Raw genomic sequence first — 18,416 nt, forward strand, 5'->3', positions numbered from 1 at the left:
GTCTTAAAGCTAACATTAACCGCTACACTGTGATGCTAACACCTGACCCCGCGATTAACAGAATAATGATGAGAGGTGAGAGAGTAAAAGCTGCTTACAGCTGCTACTTCTCGCAGGGCAAACGAGCTGAAGCATAACAAAGTACTAAAAGGGCCGTTCAGGGACAACATCATCACCATCCTTTTAAACTTGAAACCTCCACAAACAGTCAGACATAAGCACAAAAACATGCTGGGCTGTTCTTTCCAACACAAAATCACCTCCGTCTGTTGGTCATAAGGCTTATTAAGAACTCAGGCAGTGATGTTTGTGCGACTGGCTGGATTTAAGATTTGACTGACACACACCAGCATGTTCTCCGCCCACACTGTGTTATGTACATGGATGAGTGTCACAGGCAGCATGATGCCTCCTTTATTTCAAATCCGATGATTCACTTACAGTGGGGCAAAAAAGTATTTAGTCAGCCACCGATTGTGCAAGTTCCCCGACTTAAAATGATGACAGAGGTCAGTAATTTGCACCAGAGGTACACTTCAACTGTGAGAGACAGAATGTGAAAAAAAAATCCATGAATCCACATGGTAGGATTTGTAAAGAATTTATTCGTAAATCAGGGTGGAAAATAAGTATTTGGTCAATAACAAAAATACAACTCAATACTTTGTAACATAACCTTTGTTGGCAATAACAGAGGTCAAACGTTTACTATAGGTCTTTACCAGGTTTGCACACACAGTAGCTGGTATTTTGGCCCATTCCTCCATGCAGATCTTCTCGAGAGCAGTGATGTTTTGGGGCTGTCGCCGAGCAACACGGACTTTCAACTCCCGCCACAGATTTTCTATGGGGTTGAGGTCTGGAGACTGGCTAGGCCACTCCAGGACTTTCAAATGCTTCTTACGGAGCCACTCCTTTGTTGCCCGGGCGGTGTGTTTTGGATCATTGTCATGTTGGAAGACCCAGCCTCGTTTCATCTTCAAAGTTCTCACTGATGGAAGGAGGTTTTGGCTCAAAATCTCACGATACATGGCCCCATTCATTCTGTCCTTAACACGGATCAGTCGTCCTGTCCCCTTGGCAGAAAAACAGCCCCATAGCATGATGTTTCCACCCCCATGCTTCACAGTAGGTATGGTGTTCTTGGGATGCAACTCAGTATTCTTCTTCCTCCAAACACGACGAGTTGAGTTTATACCAAAAAGTTCTACTTTGGTTTCATCTGACCACATGACATTCTCCCAATCCTCTGCTGTATCATCCATGTGCTCTCTGGCAAACTTCAGACGGGCCTGGACATGCACTGGCTTCAGCAGCGGAACACGTCTGGCACTGCGGGATTTGATTCCCTGCCGTTGTAGTGTGTTACTGATGGTGACCTTTGTTACTTTGGTCCCAGCTCTCTGCAGGTCATTCACCAGGTCCCCCCGTGTGGTTCTGGGATCTTTGCTCACCGTTCTCATGATCATTTTGACCCCACGGGATGAGATCTTGCGTGGAGCCCCAGATCGAGGGAGATTATCAGTGGTCTTGTATGTCTTCCATCTTCTGATGATTGCTCCCACAGTTGATTTTTTCACACCAAGCTGCTTGCCTATTGTAGATTCACTCTTCCCAGTCTGGTGCAGGTCTACAATACTTTTCCTGGTGTCCTTCGAAAGCTCTTTGGTCTTGGCCATGGCGGAGTTTGGAGTCTGACTGTTTGAGGCTGTGGACAGGTGTCTTTTATACAGATGATGAGTTCAAACAGGTGCCATTCATACAGGTAACGAGTGGGGGACAGAAAAGCTTCTTACAGAAGACGTTACAGGTCTGTGAGAGCCAGAGATTTTCCTTGTTTGAGGTGACCAAATACTTATTTTCCACCCTGATTTACGAATAAATTCTTTACAAATCCTACCATGTGAATTCATGGATTTTTTTTTCACATTCTGTCTCTCACAGTTGAAGTGTACCTCTGGTGCAAATTACTGACCTCTGTCATCATTTTAAGTGGGGGAACTTGCACAATCGGTGGCTGACTAAATACTTTTTTGCCCCACTGTATTGTCAACATTCAAAAGAGGGGACAAAATGCGACTTTGTCACTGCTGCCATTGTTTTCAGTTCCGCCTGTTTGTTTGTCTCTTAGCAGGATTACATAAATACGACCAGGCTGATTTTCCTGAAAGTTGGGGGAAAGTCAGAGCACGGGTAAAAGAGGATTACAATAAAATTCTGGTGTCTGTGGCCTACACACACCATAGCACCACCAATGAGTGGGGTACCTTTATAAATACAGATTGTAAACCAGGAGAACAATTTTCACGTCAGTGTTGGATTTCATGGCTCAAACCAGAATCAGAAGACATCATTTTCCATATTGGATTTTATCTGTATTAGAAATTATGAAAGAAAAAAAAATTTGTGCAATTCTCAAAAAATGTATCTTTAGCTCAAAGCTTGCAAATATTACCTTATAGATTTTTCAAAAGTATTTCTCTCTTACAGCCCATTGATAAAGCTGGCAATCAAATAATTAAAATCATGTATTATATAGACAGGGTGTAGGCTCTGGGTCAAAAAATTGATGCCAATGGAATGACTTACACATGATCTTTTCTTTGTGAAAGTAGGGCGTAACTTTGGCTGGAAAAAGAAGTACATTGTATAAAAATCTGTGTGTACTCCTATCACTTGTCCTCAGTCTGGATGAATGGTGAGAGTTGTAACATCTATGTTTCTATGATCTGTAGCGTGAGTAGAGAGCAGGTCGAGGAGAGCCTGGAGAGGTGGAGATGTGAACTGGAGAAAAGAGGAATGACAGTAAAAGAAAAGGAACACAGGTGTAGCAGTAAATCTGCAAGGAGCAGAGTGTAAATACCTGGGATCATCCATACAAAACAAAGGGCAATGACAAGAGAGGAGAAGAAGAGAGTGCAGAGAGGGTGGAGATGAGTGTCAGCGGTGATTTGTGACAGATGGATTGCAGCAGGAGTGAAAGGGAAAATTTACAAGATGATAGTGAGACCTGCTATGATGTATGATAAGACAGCAGGTGGCAGAGCTGAAGATGTTAAGATTTTCCTTGGGAGCGACCAAGATTGAAAAGATCAGAAATGAGCACATCAGAAGAACAACTGAGGTGAGCAGTTTGGGGACAAAGTTGGACAGGCAAGGTTGAAATGATTTGGACATGTGCAGAGGAGGGATAGCGGATATACTGGACAAAGGATGTCGAATATGGAGCTGCCAGGGGGGCGGAACAAAGACAAAACACCACAGGGGCGATTTATGGATGTATTGAAAGGGAATATGCACAGGGTTGGTGTTATAGAGGAGGATGCTCAGAACAGGGTGAGATGGAGGCAGACGATCTGCTGTGGCGACCCCTAAAGGGAACGGCATCGACCGGAAGGCTTGCTTAATTTATGACCTCAGTAAAGATATTCCCAGTGACTTTATGGTCTTAATTGCTTGACTCAAGTCAAAATATCATTTTGTGAATTACTGTCCCATAAAGAATAAAGGCTTCAAACCAGGATTTTACAAAGCAATAAGCCAGGTCACAGTGCTTTGTTTTATATTCAGGTATTCGGGCACCTGCATGGACACAGGATTCAGTTTCACAGACGTTACACTGTAGCAACCGAGCACCATCAACAAGCAAAAATGCACTTTTTTCAAATAACTGAGTGTTTTTGACTCCAATAAATATTCCAAATCATTTTTCTTTTGCATCGACTTAATGTCGTCTTAATCAATTCCCTGCTCTTTCCTTTATTTTGCAGCTCAGAGTGCTGACTCATCAAACCTGCCAGCAGCTTGACAGTGATCGACTGAAGCATATAGGCCTGCTTTCCACTTCCTCTACTGTTTTCAGTTGCGCTATGCACTACAAAAACCCCCCCAGAAGAAAACAACACAAGTGGTCTATAATAGAGTGCAACTAGCATGCCATGAGTGATACCCAACTCTGCTTTTGGATGATTGCGGGAGATGGGGATCAGGGGCATGGGGAGCAACCACCTGCACGCAGATGCATCTTTATTTGGAGCGCAGAGTGTCAGAGTGGTGCTGTGGTTAGCAAGGCAGAAAACTTGCTCAGGCAATGGGAGACATGCAAACTACACACAGAAAGGTCCCCGCTGATTAGAAAGCTGTTTATATGAGGCACTGCTAACCAATGCACCACTGTCTATTCAAAACAACATTCTGATAAAATAAAATGACAGTTTATTGATGTGAATAAATAAAATAACATGTTTATTTTTATTGTATACATATAATGTTATTAATAATTTGCTTCTTCAGTTAGCTAGATAAGTGATTAAGACATAACAAAATAAATAATAAACTCATTCAAAAGACTGAAGTCCACAAGCCGAGCAAACAGACATTTGTCAAATAGCTAACAATGACCGTGGCATTAAAACTGCAGGGGACGGTCGGCCATAGTAGACAGAGTGAAGTCCAAAAGTCAGAAGAGAAAAACATATAAATATTCATTCACATCTACAGCTTTGTATTACTTAGAGACAAGGTGATAATGGGGTGAGATTTCTCTTGATATGAATGATAATGACCTAAGTATGTAACAGGAACTTAATGTACAACCTCAGTAAAAGCCATAAAACTGTCAGTGTTTTCTTTGCAAATGTTGCCATAGCCATCTGGTCAGTGCATTTTTTATTGCCTTTTGACATGCACGTGTTTTAATATTTATTTCATGTCCTTTCTTAACCGTCTGGGACAAATACAGCAAATGAAAAATTATGGGTTGCATTACACCGGTTTCCTGTATGCGCCATTAAAGACAAAAAAAAAAAGAAAAAAGAAAAGAGTTACATCTCTGTACATAGCAAAGCACTGACCTTGCAACCATCTCAGCTTCCTAAATCTAATAAAACTTTTTTTTTTGCAAACTAAATTGGCTTGAAGCCAGAAAATATTACTCTGACTTTGAGGACAAATCTGGTCAAAATGTGCGTTAAAAGGAAATTCTGCAATAGATTTTTAGCTTCAATAGCATTTTCATTTTGCGTGAATGTGTGAGCTTTTGTTAAAAAATTTTTTGTTGCAGAAACAGGAATGTGTAGCTATGAAAAGCCTGGCATTTCAAAAGACACTGTAAAGCACTGAAATTTTAATTGAATTCTACGGAAAAAAGACAGTAAGAGAATATGAATTTGACATCAAAACTAACAGGCCATGCTGGAAGTACTGTAAAGTTGTACTCTTTGCTTTTACTAAATGGTTGCCAGCATGCAAGCATGTGCTGTGGAATGCAAAGCCAGAGCACCACCAAATTATTACAGATCATCTCTATGGGGGATGATCTGAAAGGTTTTCAACAGTTGTTTAGAATTTGCTTGCATGCTAAAGTCTCAACCTCTGCATTTGACGAGAGATCAAGGACTTTGATAAGTTGGCTATGAATATAATATAAAAAATTGAAGCAATCCACCGGACATTATTGTTCAATGCCATCCCTTGAAGACAAAATGCTAGACGATAGAACATATGTCCTCTGATCAGAAAGGGAGACTAAACAGACTCACCAACGAAAGACGTCTCCCCCAGGTATCCTCTTCGTCTGAGCACCACGTCCAGAAATTTCTCCTCCTCATCCACCACATAGTACTCTTTCTCCAAAGAAATCCAGGCCCAATCCAGACAAAACTGCTGTCCTTTCAACTTGTTCCCACCTGAAAAAAACCCCAAAAACATAAAAACACTCCTGACTGTAAACTGTAATATTTTATTAATAGTTTCTCACTTATTAGAAGTTTAGCCATTGATTGAATTCTGTCCCTTCAACAACTCGTACAGTTTTTCTAAATATGGGAGTATTACGGTATTGTGTATGTGCTGAGGTGGATCTGGACCTGTTTATTTCTCTGACATAAAGACTACATGCTGCATTCATTTTCATTTTGCAAAAACTAGAAACTAGAAAACTATGATTGGAAATTCTGCCACCCGTGGGGGTAATTACCGTAAAACTGAACGAAGACTAAGGGTTTTAATTATTTTTCAACGCACAGTCCGAATGTTCACAACACATCTGCTGCAGATTTATGAAAAAGGATCGGCACAATTTTATACCAGGCAATCTTCTTCTTTTTTTTAATGTGCCCTATAATTATATTTCAGCTTTCCTTTGGTGAACTGCTTTTTTCTCTATCTTCTCTATCATCTTGATGATTCAAGCACACCAGCTAACCAGTGTTATGAAAGAAAAGTTTGTTGAACAAATGGATGTATTAGTGCTAGGTTAATAGAGCACTCAATAGCTGCCACTTCAACAAGTAGGCCAGGAGGATGATGCTTTGTGGAGCTGATTTGCCCATCTACTGCTTGCAAAAGTGGATTGGAAAAGGTAGAGGAGGGTCGATTTTCTTTTTTTTTACTTTTGTGTAGAAATGAACAATACCTAACTCTGCATGCCATTCCTGGAAATTATGCCTGAGTGGGTGTTATAGTGGTAGAAGATAATGTAGAAGTGAAGAACTGTTTATGGAACCGTTATTTGTAGACCGTCAGAAAGGAAATCTCATTTAGCTCCTCTGACGACAATTTGCACAGCTGTTTGTTCTTCCAAGTCATTTATGCAGCTTACATTCAGAAGCAGAATTGCTGTTGAAAGCACACAAATCATAGCAATTTTACCTCCATCATCACAGAGGCATCCCAGTGCCTCTGGGGGAAAAAAGAAAAGTCAGTTGACTCTTTAAAACTGTAAAGTATATTTACTTAAGAGTATAATCAAGACTGGAAAAGATATCGAAAATTTGTACTTCTACTGTGAATTCAGGTTCTGCTCATGATCAGCAGAGGTGAAAAGTTAAGTACTTTCCAGCATGGCACAGACACATACGCACAACATGCTGAGGTGAGGAGACAGCTAATCAGAGTTCATGCATCCTCAAAAAAGCCTGTAGGCCAAGTTCAAGCTTCATTTAGCAGGTGCAAATCCAAAATTGCACACATGCGCATCTCTTCGATTTTAACTCCACTGCAGCCTGCAACCTTGACTTTCATCCCGGCTCTCTGTTAGTAAATGCAGCATAAGCCTTCTGAAGTCGTAGTTGTGTGTGTGTGTGTATGTCTGTATGTGTGTGCATGTTTGTGCATGTGTGACCTCTCACACTGGGAGAATATCTGTGGACAGACAATAGCGATCTGAGTCAGTGGGCTTCAGACTGTCTCATTCCTCCAGCCTTTTGGAGGGATAAAAGACCTCTCACATATGCTGACCGTACAAAAAAAAAGCAGCTTTGAAATCATCCTCAATAGAGCTAAATTCGCTTTGCAGCGTCTTTCAAAGGCTTTCCAAACAGAAACTAAGCAGAAGCTTTTTTTTCTTCACCAATTAGGGCTTCTAGTTCCAGAGCAATACATTTTGAGGATCAAGTTGCTCTGAGAAATCTGAAGATAAAACTTTGATACTTACAGTTCTGATGCTGCATTGTGATGTAGGATCTATTTCATGGCACAATCACTGACTGCCTTACTGCTGTGTGTTTCCTCCTTTCCACTCTATTTTCTAAGATTTGTTATCCAGTTTACCAGCACACTGCTACACATGATGTGAACTACTGTATCTCATTTGGGTCCTTGTAGCTTGACTCAACTTGGATAACTTAGATAATGTTGCATAATTAAAGCGCCACCTATACTTCTATATATTATTACTGAATCAAGTTACTACACATAATCTGAAAGGGTTGTTTGAAGCGTCGAGCTGTGGAACTTACTGCCAACTCTGCCTCTGCAGGGTCTTAAAAGGGCTATTCAGTGTTTTGGTTTTATGCCCTGAAAAAACTGTTTGGTTCAATCTCAATGCTTTCATTAACCCCACTGTCAGGTGGAACAAACAGCCCTCTTTAGAAAAAGAAACACAAAAAAACAAACTCCAGTATACCCACTGCATGCTACTCGAAAAGCACTAAAAAGGAAGCATGCTACTCGAAAAGCACTAAAAAGGAAAAATGCCAAGGAGTTACAACTTACAGAGTTATAACAGAGCAACCTGATTAAATTACTGTGTAATTGCAACTGTAAGCTGCTATAGTTGCAAAGAAAAAAATGCATAAATACATAAATTAGGTACATAAATTGTTAAACAGAAAAGCAAATCTACACTAACATTCCCAGTACTGACTGGAGACAGATAAAAAATAAATTGGCTGTTGGACAGAGTTGAGAAATGAAATAATAAATATTGGAATACATTTGGCTAATGCAGGTAATATCATGTCAAAACAGTAAAAGTGCCCTTTTAAAAAATAGTCTTTTCAAAGCATGCATAAATCTCATAGTAACCAAAATCTCAGTTTTTCCCCTTCAATGTTCTCCTTTTAATGATATTTAGATCTTTACCACCAGAGGAAACCCTATTTGAAGCTAAGGCATCAAAACAACTGTACCTTCACACAGGCCTGAGTATCAGCTTTGTTCTTGAATATACTTCAGGGACCAGCCTAAATTCTCACACTTTGGGCTTAGGGAGGTTTTCATGTCACAAAACTTGAGGCTATGCAAAGTCAAGAGATGTTAGCGTTAAAGTCAAAGTGGAGTTTAAAGCAGTTTTTGATTTTGTAAAGCTGAATCTCATTAACTCCTGAATCTGACTGAGCCAAAGCTCTCAGATTCAGCTAGTGAGCTATCTGAAGTGAGAGTTAAGCGAAAGGAATATATCAGCAATACTGCAATAAAAGTAGATTAGGTTTTAGAAAATGCTGCTAAGGCAAAGGGTTTCTTTTTTAAATTTATTGATAATAAATGACTATTAATATTGATAATAGTCACTAACCCCCACTATAACAACTTTATTGACATATTCAAAGTCTTCCTCCTATTTTACACAGTGTGTTGCTATGCTGGGTATGATGGAAAAACACATTTACAGTATTTTTAAATTTTCTAGAATTTTTACAGTTTATTGTGTTTTCTTTTTGCAACCCTCCATCTTTTTTTTTTACAGCAATGAAACATCTTTCAGCTATAAACAGACATAAACAGACTACCTTGTTACCTGGCGGCACTCAATGTGTTATTCAATGGTGTAAAGGCGTAAATTTAGCAAATATCAGTGTTACAAATTATTAATTGTTTTAAAATCTCAAGTGAGTCATGGTATTTGCTGCATCATCCTACTGACTGGGGTCCGTGCAGACCCCAGAAGTATATTTTTGTAATATCTCATAGATATATAAATATATCGAGAGATTTTTTTATCATTCCATTTTTGTATGACTTTGTGAATCATTTTGTTCCTAACGATGCTACATCATTCCTTTTTATTTTTCTTTGATTTGTGCTTTTTAAAAATCCAAATGTTCTATGAAGTTTTAATAAAGGGAATGATTTGCTCAGTTAGTGCTTACAGTGAGTCTTAAATTAAAGTGTCACACAATATCCGGGCAGTAGGGACACTCTGACACTCATTTAAGGAAGAAAAACTCAGATGCTATCACTTCATTCATCACCTGGTTATCATAATATTGGAGACATCCACAGATCTACCTGAGCGAGATAGAGGTCCCGATCATGCAACACATAGCTACACTTAAAGCCATATTTTGAGAAGCAATGATCCTCCAATGTACCTTTGTTCGCGATTTGCAGGCAGGAAGGTAGCACTATTGGTTCCTACTCTAAGATGTTATCATGGCCTTAGCAAAGCATTAGGCAAATTGTATGCTATAACTGCCTTTAGTGTGTGTTTAGCCTTAGTTTCCAATGTTTGTACAACAGTAGTGAGAGTCTGGCAGTAAAGAGCCAGACTGGTTGCTGGGTGTGGGTCTCCGCCAGGACTGCTGCTTCTGACCGATTCTGTTCTCATCTCTGGTTTTCACAGATGATGTGGTTCTGTTGGCTTCATCAAGCCATGATCTCCAGCTTGTTCTGGGGCTATTTGCAGCCAAGTGTGAAGAGGCTGGGATGAGAATCAGCACCTCCAAGTTTGAGGCCATGGCTCTCAGCTGGAAAGGAGTGGAGTGTACACACTGGATTCAGAATGAGTCGCTGCCCCGAGTGGAGAAGTTTAAGCATATGGGTGTTTGTTCAAAAGTGAAGGGAGAGGGCAGCATCAGATTGACAGAGCCATGGTAGTGGTGTGGAAGCTGTACTGATCTGCTGTAGTGAAGAAAACACTGAGCATGACGGTAAATCTGTTGATTTACTGGCAGATCTGCGTTCCTACCCTCGCCTTTGGTCAGGAGCTATCTATAGTGACTGTAAGAATAAGATCACAGGTGCAAGTGCCAGAAACAAGTTTCCTCAGAAGAGTGTGCTCAGCCTTAGAGATCGAGTAAGGAACTCAGTCATTTGGGAGGAGTTCAGACTAAAATTGCTACTTCTCCAGATGAAAACGAGCCAGCTGAGGTAGTTTGGGCATCTGGCCAGGATGCCTCCTGGGCACCTCCTAGTGAAGTGTTTTGGGCATGTAATGGAGGCTCCGGGGAAGACCCAGAACATGCTGCAGAGATTACATCTCTGGACAGCTGGTTGTGTGTATAATTTTATAGTGGGGTTAAAGTGACCACAAATGATGTGTACTTGAAATGAATGAAAACTAAGTCATAACAGATCTAAAGATGCTGAAAAAGCTCTAAAATAATTTTGTGAACTGCATTTGGAATAATAGCTCAAAGTTGCATTCAATAAAACTATAGATTTTCATTTTACAAAATATGCAAATTAACAGTAACTTTTGTTTCTTTTGATGGAATTAATTGTGTAACTGACAAAGCTTTGAGATTGCTACTAGTATTATTATTATTGCTATTTGTCTATGCAATAAATTATTCCCCATTCAATGTTCAATGTCAGTAGTATGAGGGTTAATTTTGGGTTATTAATTTTTTAAATATTTTTTAAATACAACATACTGATTTATTTATATTTAAATGTATTTAAATTGTGTAATTATTGGCTGTTGCTTCTAAGCTGTGGCAATATGTTAGAAATATGCAAAATTAAAACAGCTCTGGTTTATTGTCTTACTATAATACTATTTGCCTGCAAACTCTTCTTACATGATCAGGAATTTAACCACCAACATTTGCACACAGCTACAACTGCAGGTTCTAATCTACCTAGCAACCACATAATAATTTATTACATTATATTATATTATAACAATTTGCCCATTTGAAGCATTTATGATATTAAAATGATCAAAAGCAGATTATCATTTTATTTCAGTCAACTCATTTAAGTGCAGAAAACTTGAACTAGGCATGATATATCATGATGTCACCATGTTGCCTAGCAACCACTACCAACAGGTTAAAGTCACAAACAATAAGTATAAAATGCAGATGCACTAGTACACTACTACCACTTTAACAATAATAATGGATTGCATTTATATAGCGCTTTTCGGGGCCCTCAAAGCCACTATTCATTCACTCTCACATTCACACACTGGTGGAGGCGAGCTGCAGTTGTATCCACAGCTGCCCTGGGGCAGACTGACAGAAGCAAGGCTGCCATATCGCGCCATCGGCACCTCTGGCCATCACCAGTAGGTGAAGTGTCTTGCCCAAGAACACAACGACTGAGACTGTCCTAGCCGGGGCTCGAACCGGCAACCTTCGGTTACAAGACGAACTGCCAACTTTTTGAGCCACGATCGCCCAACACACAGCGGTATAGATAATGCATGTTCAGTCACATGGTTTAGGGTGTGTGTGCATGTGTGTGATTATTTGTGCTTTTAATGAAAGTGGCTACTGTAACAACCACCAAATAAATGTCTATGTTTTGGGTTTTTTTATTTTTAGAATTCAACACCAAAGTTTGTTTTTTAGCATCTTTCCTAAAAATCAGGGCTGCCTTCAGTTGTGTATATTTGTGTGTGTGTGTATGTGTGTGTGTGTGTGTGTGTGCTTGAGATTTCACACTCAAAATCAAAGGAAATTTTTCACAGCAAGATTGTGCGACACACTACTTCTCTTCTGCTGCTGGCGGTGTGGCCTTTCTCTCACTGTTATGTCTCCATCTGCCTTCTGTACTCCTTTGTATTTCAACCCCCAACTCCCTCTGCAACTGGCAAACAGAGCTATATGCAACCAACAAACTGAATGATCTCTCACCGTGGAAAACTTTTGAGAAACATTGGTCTACGAAGGAAAAACTAAATCTAAAATTCTATTCGTTCAGTTGCCATAATGTTCCTCTATTACAAACCACATTGCATGTTTAAGTGCTGGGACAAAAATAGACTACCAATAACATTTCAGTAGTAACAGAAGCCCACGCATCATCCACCTGAAAGGAGTGCCACACTACATAAATTTTGATGGTTGACAAAATAGAGATATCTCACACCCCCCAGGATGTTTCAGTAGCTTTTAGTTTATCCTGACAGATATGTGGCAGTCATTCTACTGAGAGGCTTGGCATGCGTGCAACTAGTGGCAAAGAGGATCAGAAAGACTGTGATGGGTTTTGCACTCAGCTGTTCCTTTCTTCTAAGAGTAGTGTCTGTGTGTGAGAGTGTGTGCGTGTGTGTGCATGTGTGTGTGTGGGGCTAGGCTTATAGCAGACAGAAAGCAAGTTATTTTGCAAGTCTTTTAGCAGCACTATAATGCAGTGTGTCTGTGCATAAACTGTACATGTGTATTCTGCTACATTTACACTTCACTCAAGGCAATCAGCATGATAGCGGATATCTCCAGAGGTGTAGGGAGTTATCAGTAATCTGACCAGGAATTCACAGCCCTGGGCAATTTCAAGCATTTAAAATGCTGCTCGACTCAAAGGCAAATATAAGCCAACATGTGTGAAGTATTTTTGTTGTTAATTTGCAAGGATCAAGTACATTTTGACAATCTTTGTATGTGTGTAGGTAATTAATTCTCCTAGTCATCGTGTTTAGTATTAGTATTTATTTATTTATTGTCATTGTCAAGAACAATGAAATTGCGTTTGGGGCTTCCATACAACCCAAAAAAAAGAAGAAAATAATAAATACCCCTTAAAACCCAAGTGTACATATTTAACCCAGTGTGACTCCAATGCAATAAGACAATCCTTAGCAATAATGTTCGTAGAAATTCAGACAAAGACCTGAGAAACATGACAAAATACAACAATGCAACCCATTCAATATTATTGTACTGTGAGATATGATATCAGATATGATAGTTATCTATTTAAGAAAGAGGGGGGGGGGGGGGGGGGGGGGCAGGAGGGGGAAGAGAATAAAGATATGATGCACCAATGCAGACCAGTTCATTGCTATTAAGAAGTTGGATATGGTTATTGTCCGTGAGAGGGGGGCAGAGAGTTCAGGAGCCTCACAGCCTGTGGATACAGGCTGTTGGCCAGTCTGGATGTTCTGGCCTGTATAGACCTGTACCTTCTCCCTGAGGGCAGCAGATGGAAAAGGTGGCGCGCAGGGTGATGTTGGTCCCGCAGGATACTGTGCACCCTCCTCAGACAGCGAGTGGGGAAGATATTACTGATCTCTGGCAGACTTGTTCCAATAATTCTGCCAGCTTCTTTCACCACCCGCTGGAGTGCTTGCTGATCGGCCTTGGTGCAGCTGGGGAACCACACTAGAAATCCATACGTCAGAACGCTGCTGATGGCACAGTTGTAGAAGTTCAACATCAGAGATCTGGGAATGTGTGCGCTCCGCAGTCTCCTCAGGTAGTAGAGGCGCTGTTGGGCCTTCCGTACAACTGAGGTGATATGGTTGCTCACAGGAGTTCAAACTAAACCAAACGTAAAGCTGAATCTTATGCTGCTGTTTGTGCATCAGAGAGCACTGTGTGTGCCTGTGGGCTACAAAGGAAATGAGTGCACATACATTACTTCCCACCTACCCACTCGTAAGAGATAAAAGTTGAGTGTGACAGAATAATGCATTGTTTCCTGCCTACCTTCAATAGCCATTAGGCATGAGAGTACCGCAGAAACACCTTAAGCGACCTTGCACATGAAACCATTTGAAATTGACATTTGGGGCAAAGAATACTCAAACCTTTGAAGTTCTTGCAATACAGTTAATAAATGTGAGGTTTTTCACTGATGTCTACAAAGACAGCCTTATACAACCTGCGGCATAGCTTCAAGGGTAAAGACCTGGGGACAAAGACAAGGTGGAGTGTAATATTTAATTAGGTTAACTTAAGCTTCCTTGCATTCTCTCTCTCTCCTGGCTTCCCAGAAGTCACTTCTTCTCAGCTATTCTGAGTTTCTTCCCTTACATACACTTTGAGCAAACAAGAATGGAGAGAGAAAGTTTCTGGAGGAGGATACAGATAGGAAATGTTCTATGTAGAAGTCTTTTATCAAGTGGTGTACATAAAAATGTCTCACCAGCACGTGTTCTAAGTTACTACTGGCATAGCTTACGACTGTCACTACAGAAATCAAGAATTACTCATTTTACAGCTTCGGGTGCTAGCATTTCTTCCTCCTCCTCCTTTGGACCACATCAGTGCTAATAATCTTGACATGGTGCTTTACTGGCAGTGCATAGATGAGATTTTAGGACCTCTGTTTAAATGTTGGAGCTATCTACTGCCACTTGGGAGCAGTGTCAAAAATATGTGGCATAATTTGTTTTAAGAAAACAAATGATAAATTCATCTGTTTGTCAACAACAATAACTATGACAAAAAATCTTGTATTGTGCACAGGAGGCCGGACCAGAAGTAGGTTTCTCAGGTGTGTTTATATTTGTCTGTATTTAAAGTCATGTGAAAAATAAAGTGGACCCTCTTTTCATTTGTGTATGAGGGCATAAAACCAAATCATTCAGTCCTTAGCAGGTCTATAAATTAAATAAATACGACCTCAGATGAATAACAACATATTACATCATATTATTTATTTAACAAAAGCTATGGGAAAATAAAAATGCCCAAATGGGTGAAAAAAGCACACACGTAATCTTTCCACAGAAATTAAAAGAATAATTAGCAGCCAGGTGGTTTTAATCACAGCATAGTTTTTAGCAGTTCTCAGGTTTGGTTCAGGAGTGCGTTAACAAACTGACAAGGAGAAAAGACATTCACAACGATCTTAGAGAAGCAACTGTTACTGCCCATCTAATCTGGGAAAGGTTATAAGATTATTCACAAACATTGAGGACAGTTCCTTCCCATTAGTGAATGTTCCAGCACATTCACCCCAAGGTTAGACTGTACGAGAGAGAAACTGCAAAAAACAAAACAAACCCAAGAGTTACATTTAAGACTCTACAGCAGGGGTGGGCAATTCCAGGCCTCGAGTCCTGCAGGTTTTAGATCTCACCTTGGGTCAACACACCTGAATCACATGATTAGTTTGTTACCAAGCCTCTGGAGAACTTCAGGGCATGTTTAGGAGCTATTTAGCCATTTAAATCAGCTGTGTTGGTTCAAGGAGGCATCTAAAACCTGCAGGGACACCGGCCCTCGAGGCCTGGAGTTGCCCACCCCTGCTCTACAGGCTTCAGTTAGCATAAGAGTACAATTAGAAAAAGACAAGAGTTTTGACTAGTTTTGAAGGTTTGCCAGGTCTCTAAAAACAACGAGGCAGCACAGATTAGGTTTGCAATGTTGCATCAGAGCAAACCAAAATAGTTCTGGAACAATGTCCTTTGGACAGATAAGGCTAGTGTAAAGATGTCTGGCCATACTGCCCAGTGCAATGTCCAGTGAAAACTAAACAAAGTATATGAACACAAACATCTCATCCTCACTGTCCATCACAGCCGTAGAGGACTGATAATCTGGGCTGGGCTGTTTTGTTTGCAATCATTGAGTCGACCATGACCTCCCCTGTATACCAAAGTATTCTAGAGACAAATGTGAGACCATCTGTTTGACAGTTAAAGGTTGACAAGACTGTGTCGTGGCACAGGAAAATGATCCCGAGCACAGCAGCAACTCGACAACAGAATGGCTGAAAAAGAAAAGGATAAAGATGTTGCAGTGACCCAGTCAAAGTCCAGACCTCAACATGATCGAAATGCAGTGGCAGGAGAGCCGTGCATACATAAATGCCTGCAAACCTCAACAAACTGAAGCAATGCTGTAAAGAAGAATGGGTCAAAATTATACTCTGCAATGATGTGAGACACTGGTAAAGTCTCGAATCATCACTTCTTGTTTTTCAAGCTTTTGAATCGTGGGTTATATTTACTTTTTCCAGACACTGCTTCTGCTTTTTGGCTTATTTTTTGTTAAATAAATAATGACACTGTATAATATTTTATGTAGTGTTTACAACCTAGAAAGGAACAATTGATTTTTCATTCTGTCCTGATACATAGAACTTTAGATTTGAAAAATGGTGTAGCTTCTTTTTCACTTGATTGTATGTGTAAGTGACTGCAGTGTATGTATACATTCTGGGCTTTTATTTTTTATTTTTATTTTTTTTATGAATGATGACATTTAAAAGCATTCATTCTCCTGCAGGATCTTTTAGTGCTCATCACAAAAAAGGAACTCTAGCATGCATATCAATCCAGCTTCAGCATACATCTCCCCATTCCTCCAATGTAATATTTAACAGAAAGATGAGTTTAATGTATCGCAGGACAGTTACTGGCACTCCTGAGAGCAAACTGTGCCTCAGCAGAGATGATAAACTAGCTACTGAAAGCTCTGGTTTCTTCTTTTTTTTTTTCCTTCTGCTCTCATTTCCTTCCATCATCTCCTCAGCCTCCTTCAAACAAAATTTTATTCTGTCAGTAAATCCTCATTTGTATTTCAGCCAATACAATGATTATGAATAATGTTTACTTTTAGATGTAAGGAAGTAAAATTGTATTTGTATAGCACCTTTCAAGATAAACATCACAAGATGCCTCACATTAAAAAGCTGGATTTATTTAATTTTTTGAATCTGAGCGATTTAATAAATAATGAATAAGGGATCAGAAAAGCTCTCATTTTCACATTAAGATGAGACGCTTATTAATTTTAACAACAAATTAAAGCTTCATTAAGATGCATTAAAAGATAGAAAACAGTTTGGTGAGCTGGAATGGTAATTTTCTTCTAATTGTACTTTGTACAGTGTGAATCACACCCTTATATGACAGAAGAAGGACAGGGTGAAAATTGGAGAAACTGCGAAGAAACAAAAGAGTGAAATGTGTTTAAAAAAGGCAACTAAGTCACTAAAAATGAATAAGATCCAGTGCTGATAACTGGAAGCAAAATAATGTATTCATATAAATGGAAATGTTTACATGACAAGAAAAAAAAAAGTTTACTCCAGAGATTCGAGGATGTTTAGCCGCGTTTCAGTGTTTGAATTACATGTCAAGCATCAGCTGTCAGCATGGACAAACACAGAATCAAAGATGATGAATATGCTGAAAACCCCCTACACATCTCTCAAAATCGAATGCTCTCGTTTCAAGGTTCTAATGAGATGCAGATCATCACAAGCGACGCTGCGCAATGTGCCGTAATCCTACAACAGAAAGAGCCATCAGCACGTTGACATCCACACAGCAGGCGGGGACAGACGGCGGCAAAAAACAGCGAGGGTTAGACAGTAAAACCGAATCCTGATGCCTAGGACAGCCTCGACGCTCATCACAATAAACCGCAACACCTTTTTAAAATTTCACTCGACGAGACAGGGAGGTAAGCTCGTACCTCGGGAGGAAAGAAGGACAATGATGGGGAGACAGTCAAAAATAACACTACAGAACAAAATATATAATGAACACAGATGCCGAGCTGTGTAAAAGAATTGAAAATGAATGAAACACATTGAGCACAGATCTAATAGTGACAGTGTGAGAAGAGGAGATGAAGAGGATAAAGATAGGAGAGCCGGGCCCTGGGAGAAGAGTGACAGTAAATTCTTGAATGCAGACAGATGAAGAGAATCCTCTACTAAAGCCAGGGGATGCTTTAGTGTGTGTGCTAGTGTGTGCATGTCTGTGGAGCATGCTGATATATCACCTTGCCATTCTGCCCTGATCAGTACACATTGCTTTAACAACAACAGAAAAAAAGGCAAACAACAGAGAAAAGGTCAAAGGATTAAGCTGGTCCATTTGTGTCCATGGTGACAGCCGGTTCAACCCTCTAATTGTTTTCCAGGTGCCTTCAAGTCAATCTGAACTTTCAAAGCTCACAGAAGAGCGGGAAAATACAGTACGAATACTACATGAGTTTATTATGCAAACAAATGCAAACGCTCCCTGTGCTCATAGATGACTACAGATTTCTGAGCCATTATGAGTCATTATTCCACCGGTAAAAGTTATTAAAGATGTTATTTAAAAATGGACTCTGTTCTTTTTCAATAACAATTTCTTTCATCCATTGGAAAGAAAATCTGTATGTACATAAATAATTTGCAATGCTTATCATTCAGTAGCGAAGAGGACAAACCAAGGAGGTCATTTCATCTTAAAAGTTGGCACTCCTTTTATGAAAAAAGGCCTTTTGAAGAGATTA

At 39.9% G+C, this 18,416-nt stretch overlaps 1 protein-coding gene across 1 annotated transcript in view; it reads right to left on the bottom strand.

Moving 5' to 3' along the window:
• frem2a (FRAS1 related extracellular matrix 2a) overlaps nt 1-18,416 on the bottom strand; it is a 69,233-nt gene that overhangs the window by 35,847 nt on the left and 14,970 nt on the right. Inside the window, exon 3 of the mRNA XM_085363817.1 lies at nt 5,541-5,687. Coding sequence (XP_085219943.1) covers nt 5,541-5,687 — 147 coding nt within the window. The remainder of the gene's footprint in view (nt 1-5,540; nt 5,688-18,416) is intronic.

This window comes from Diplotaxodon limnothrissa, linkage group LG10 (assembly GCF_057381915.1).
Source record: "Diplotaxodon limnothrissa isolate DT_005_m linkage group LG10, D_limnothrissa_male_GT1.1, whole genome shotgun sequence".
Taxonomy (NCBI): domain Eukaryota; kingdom Metazoa; phylum Chordata; class Actinopteri; order Cichliformes; family Cichlidae; genus Diplotaxodon; species Diplotaxodon limnothrissa.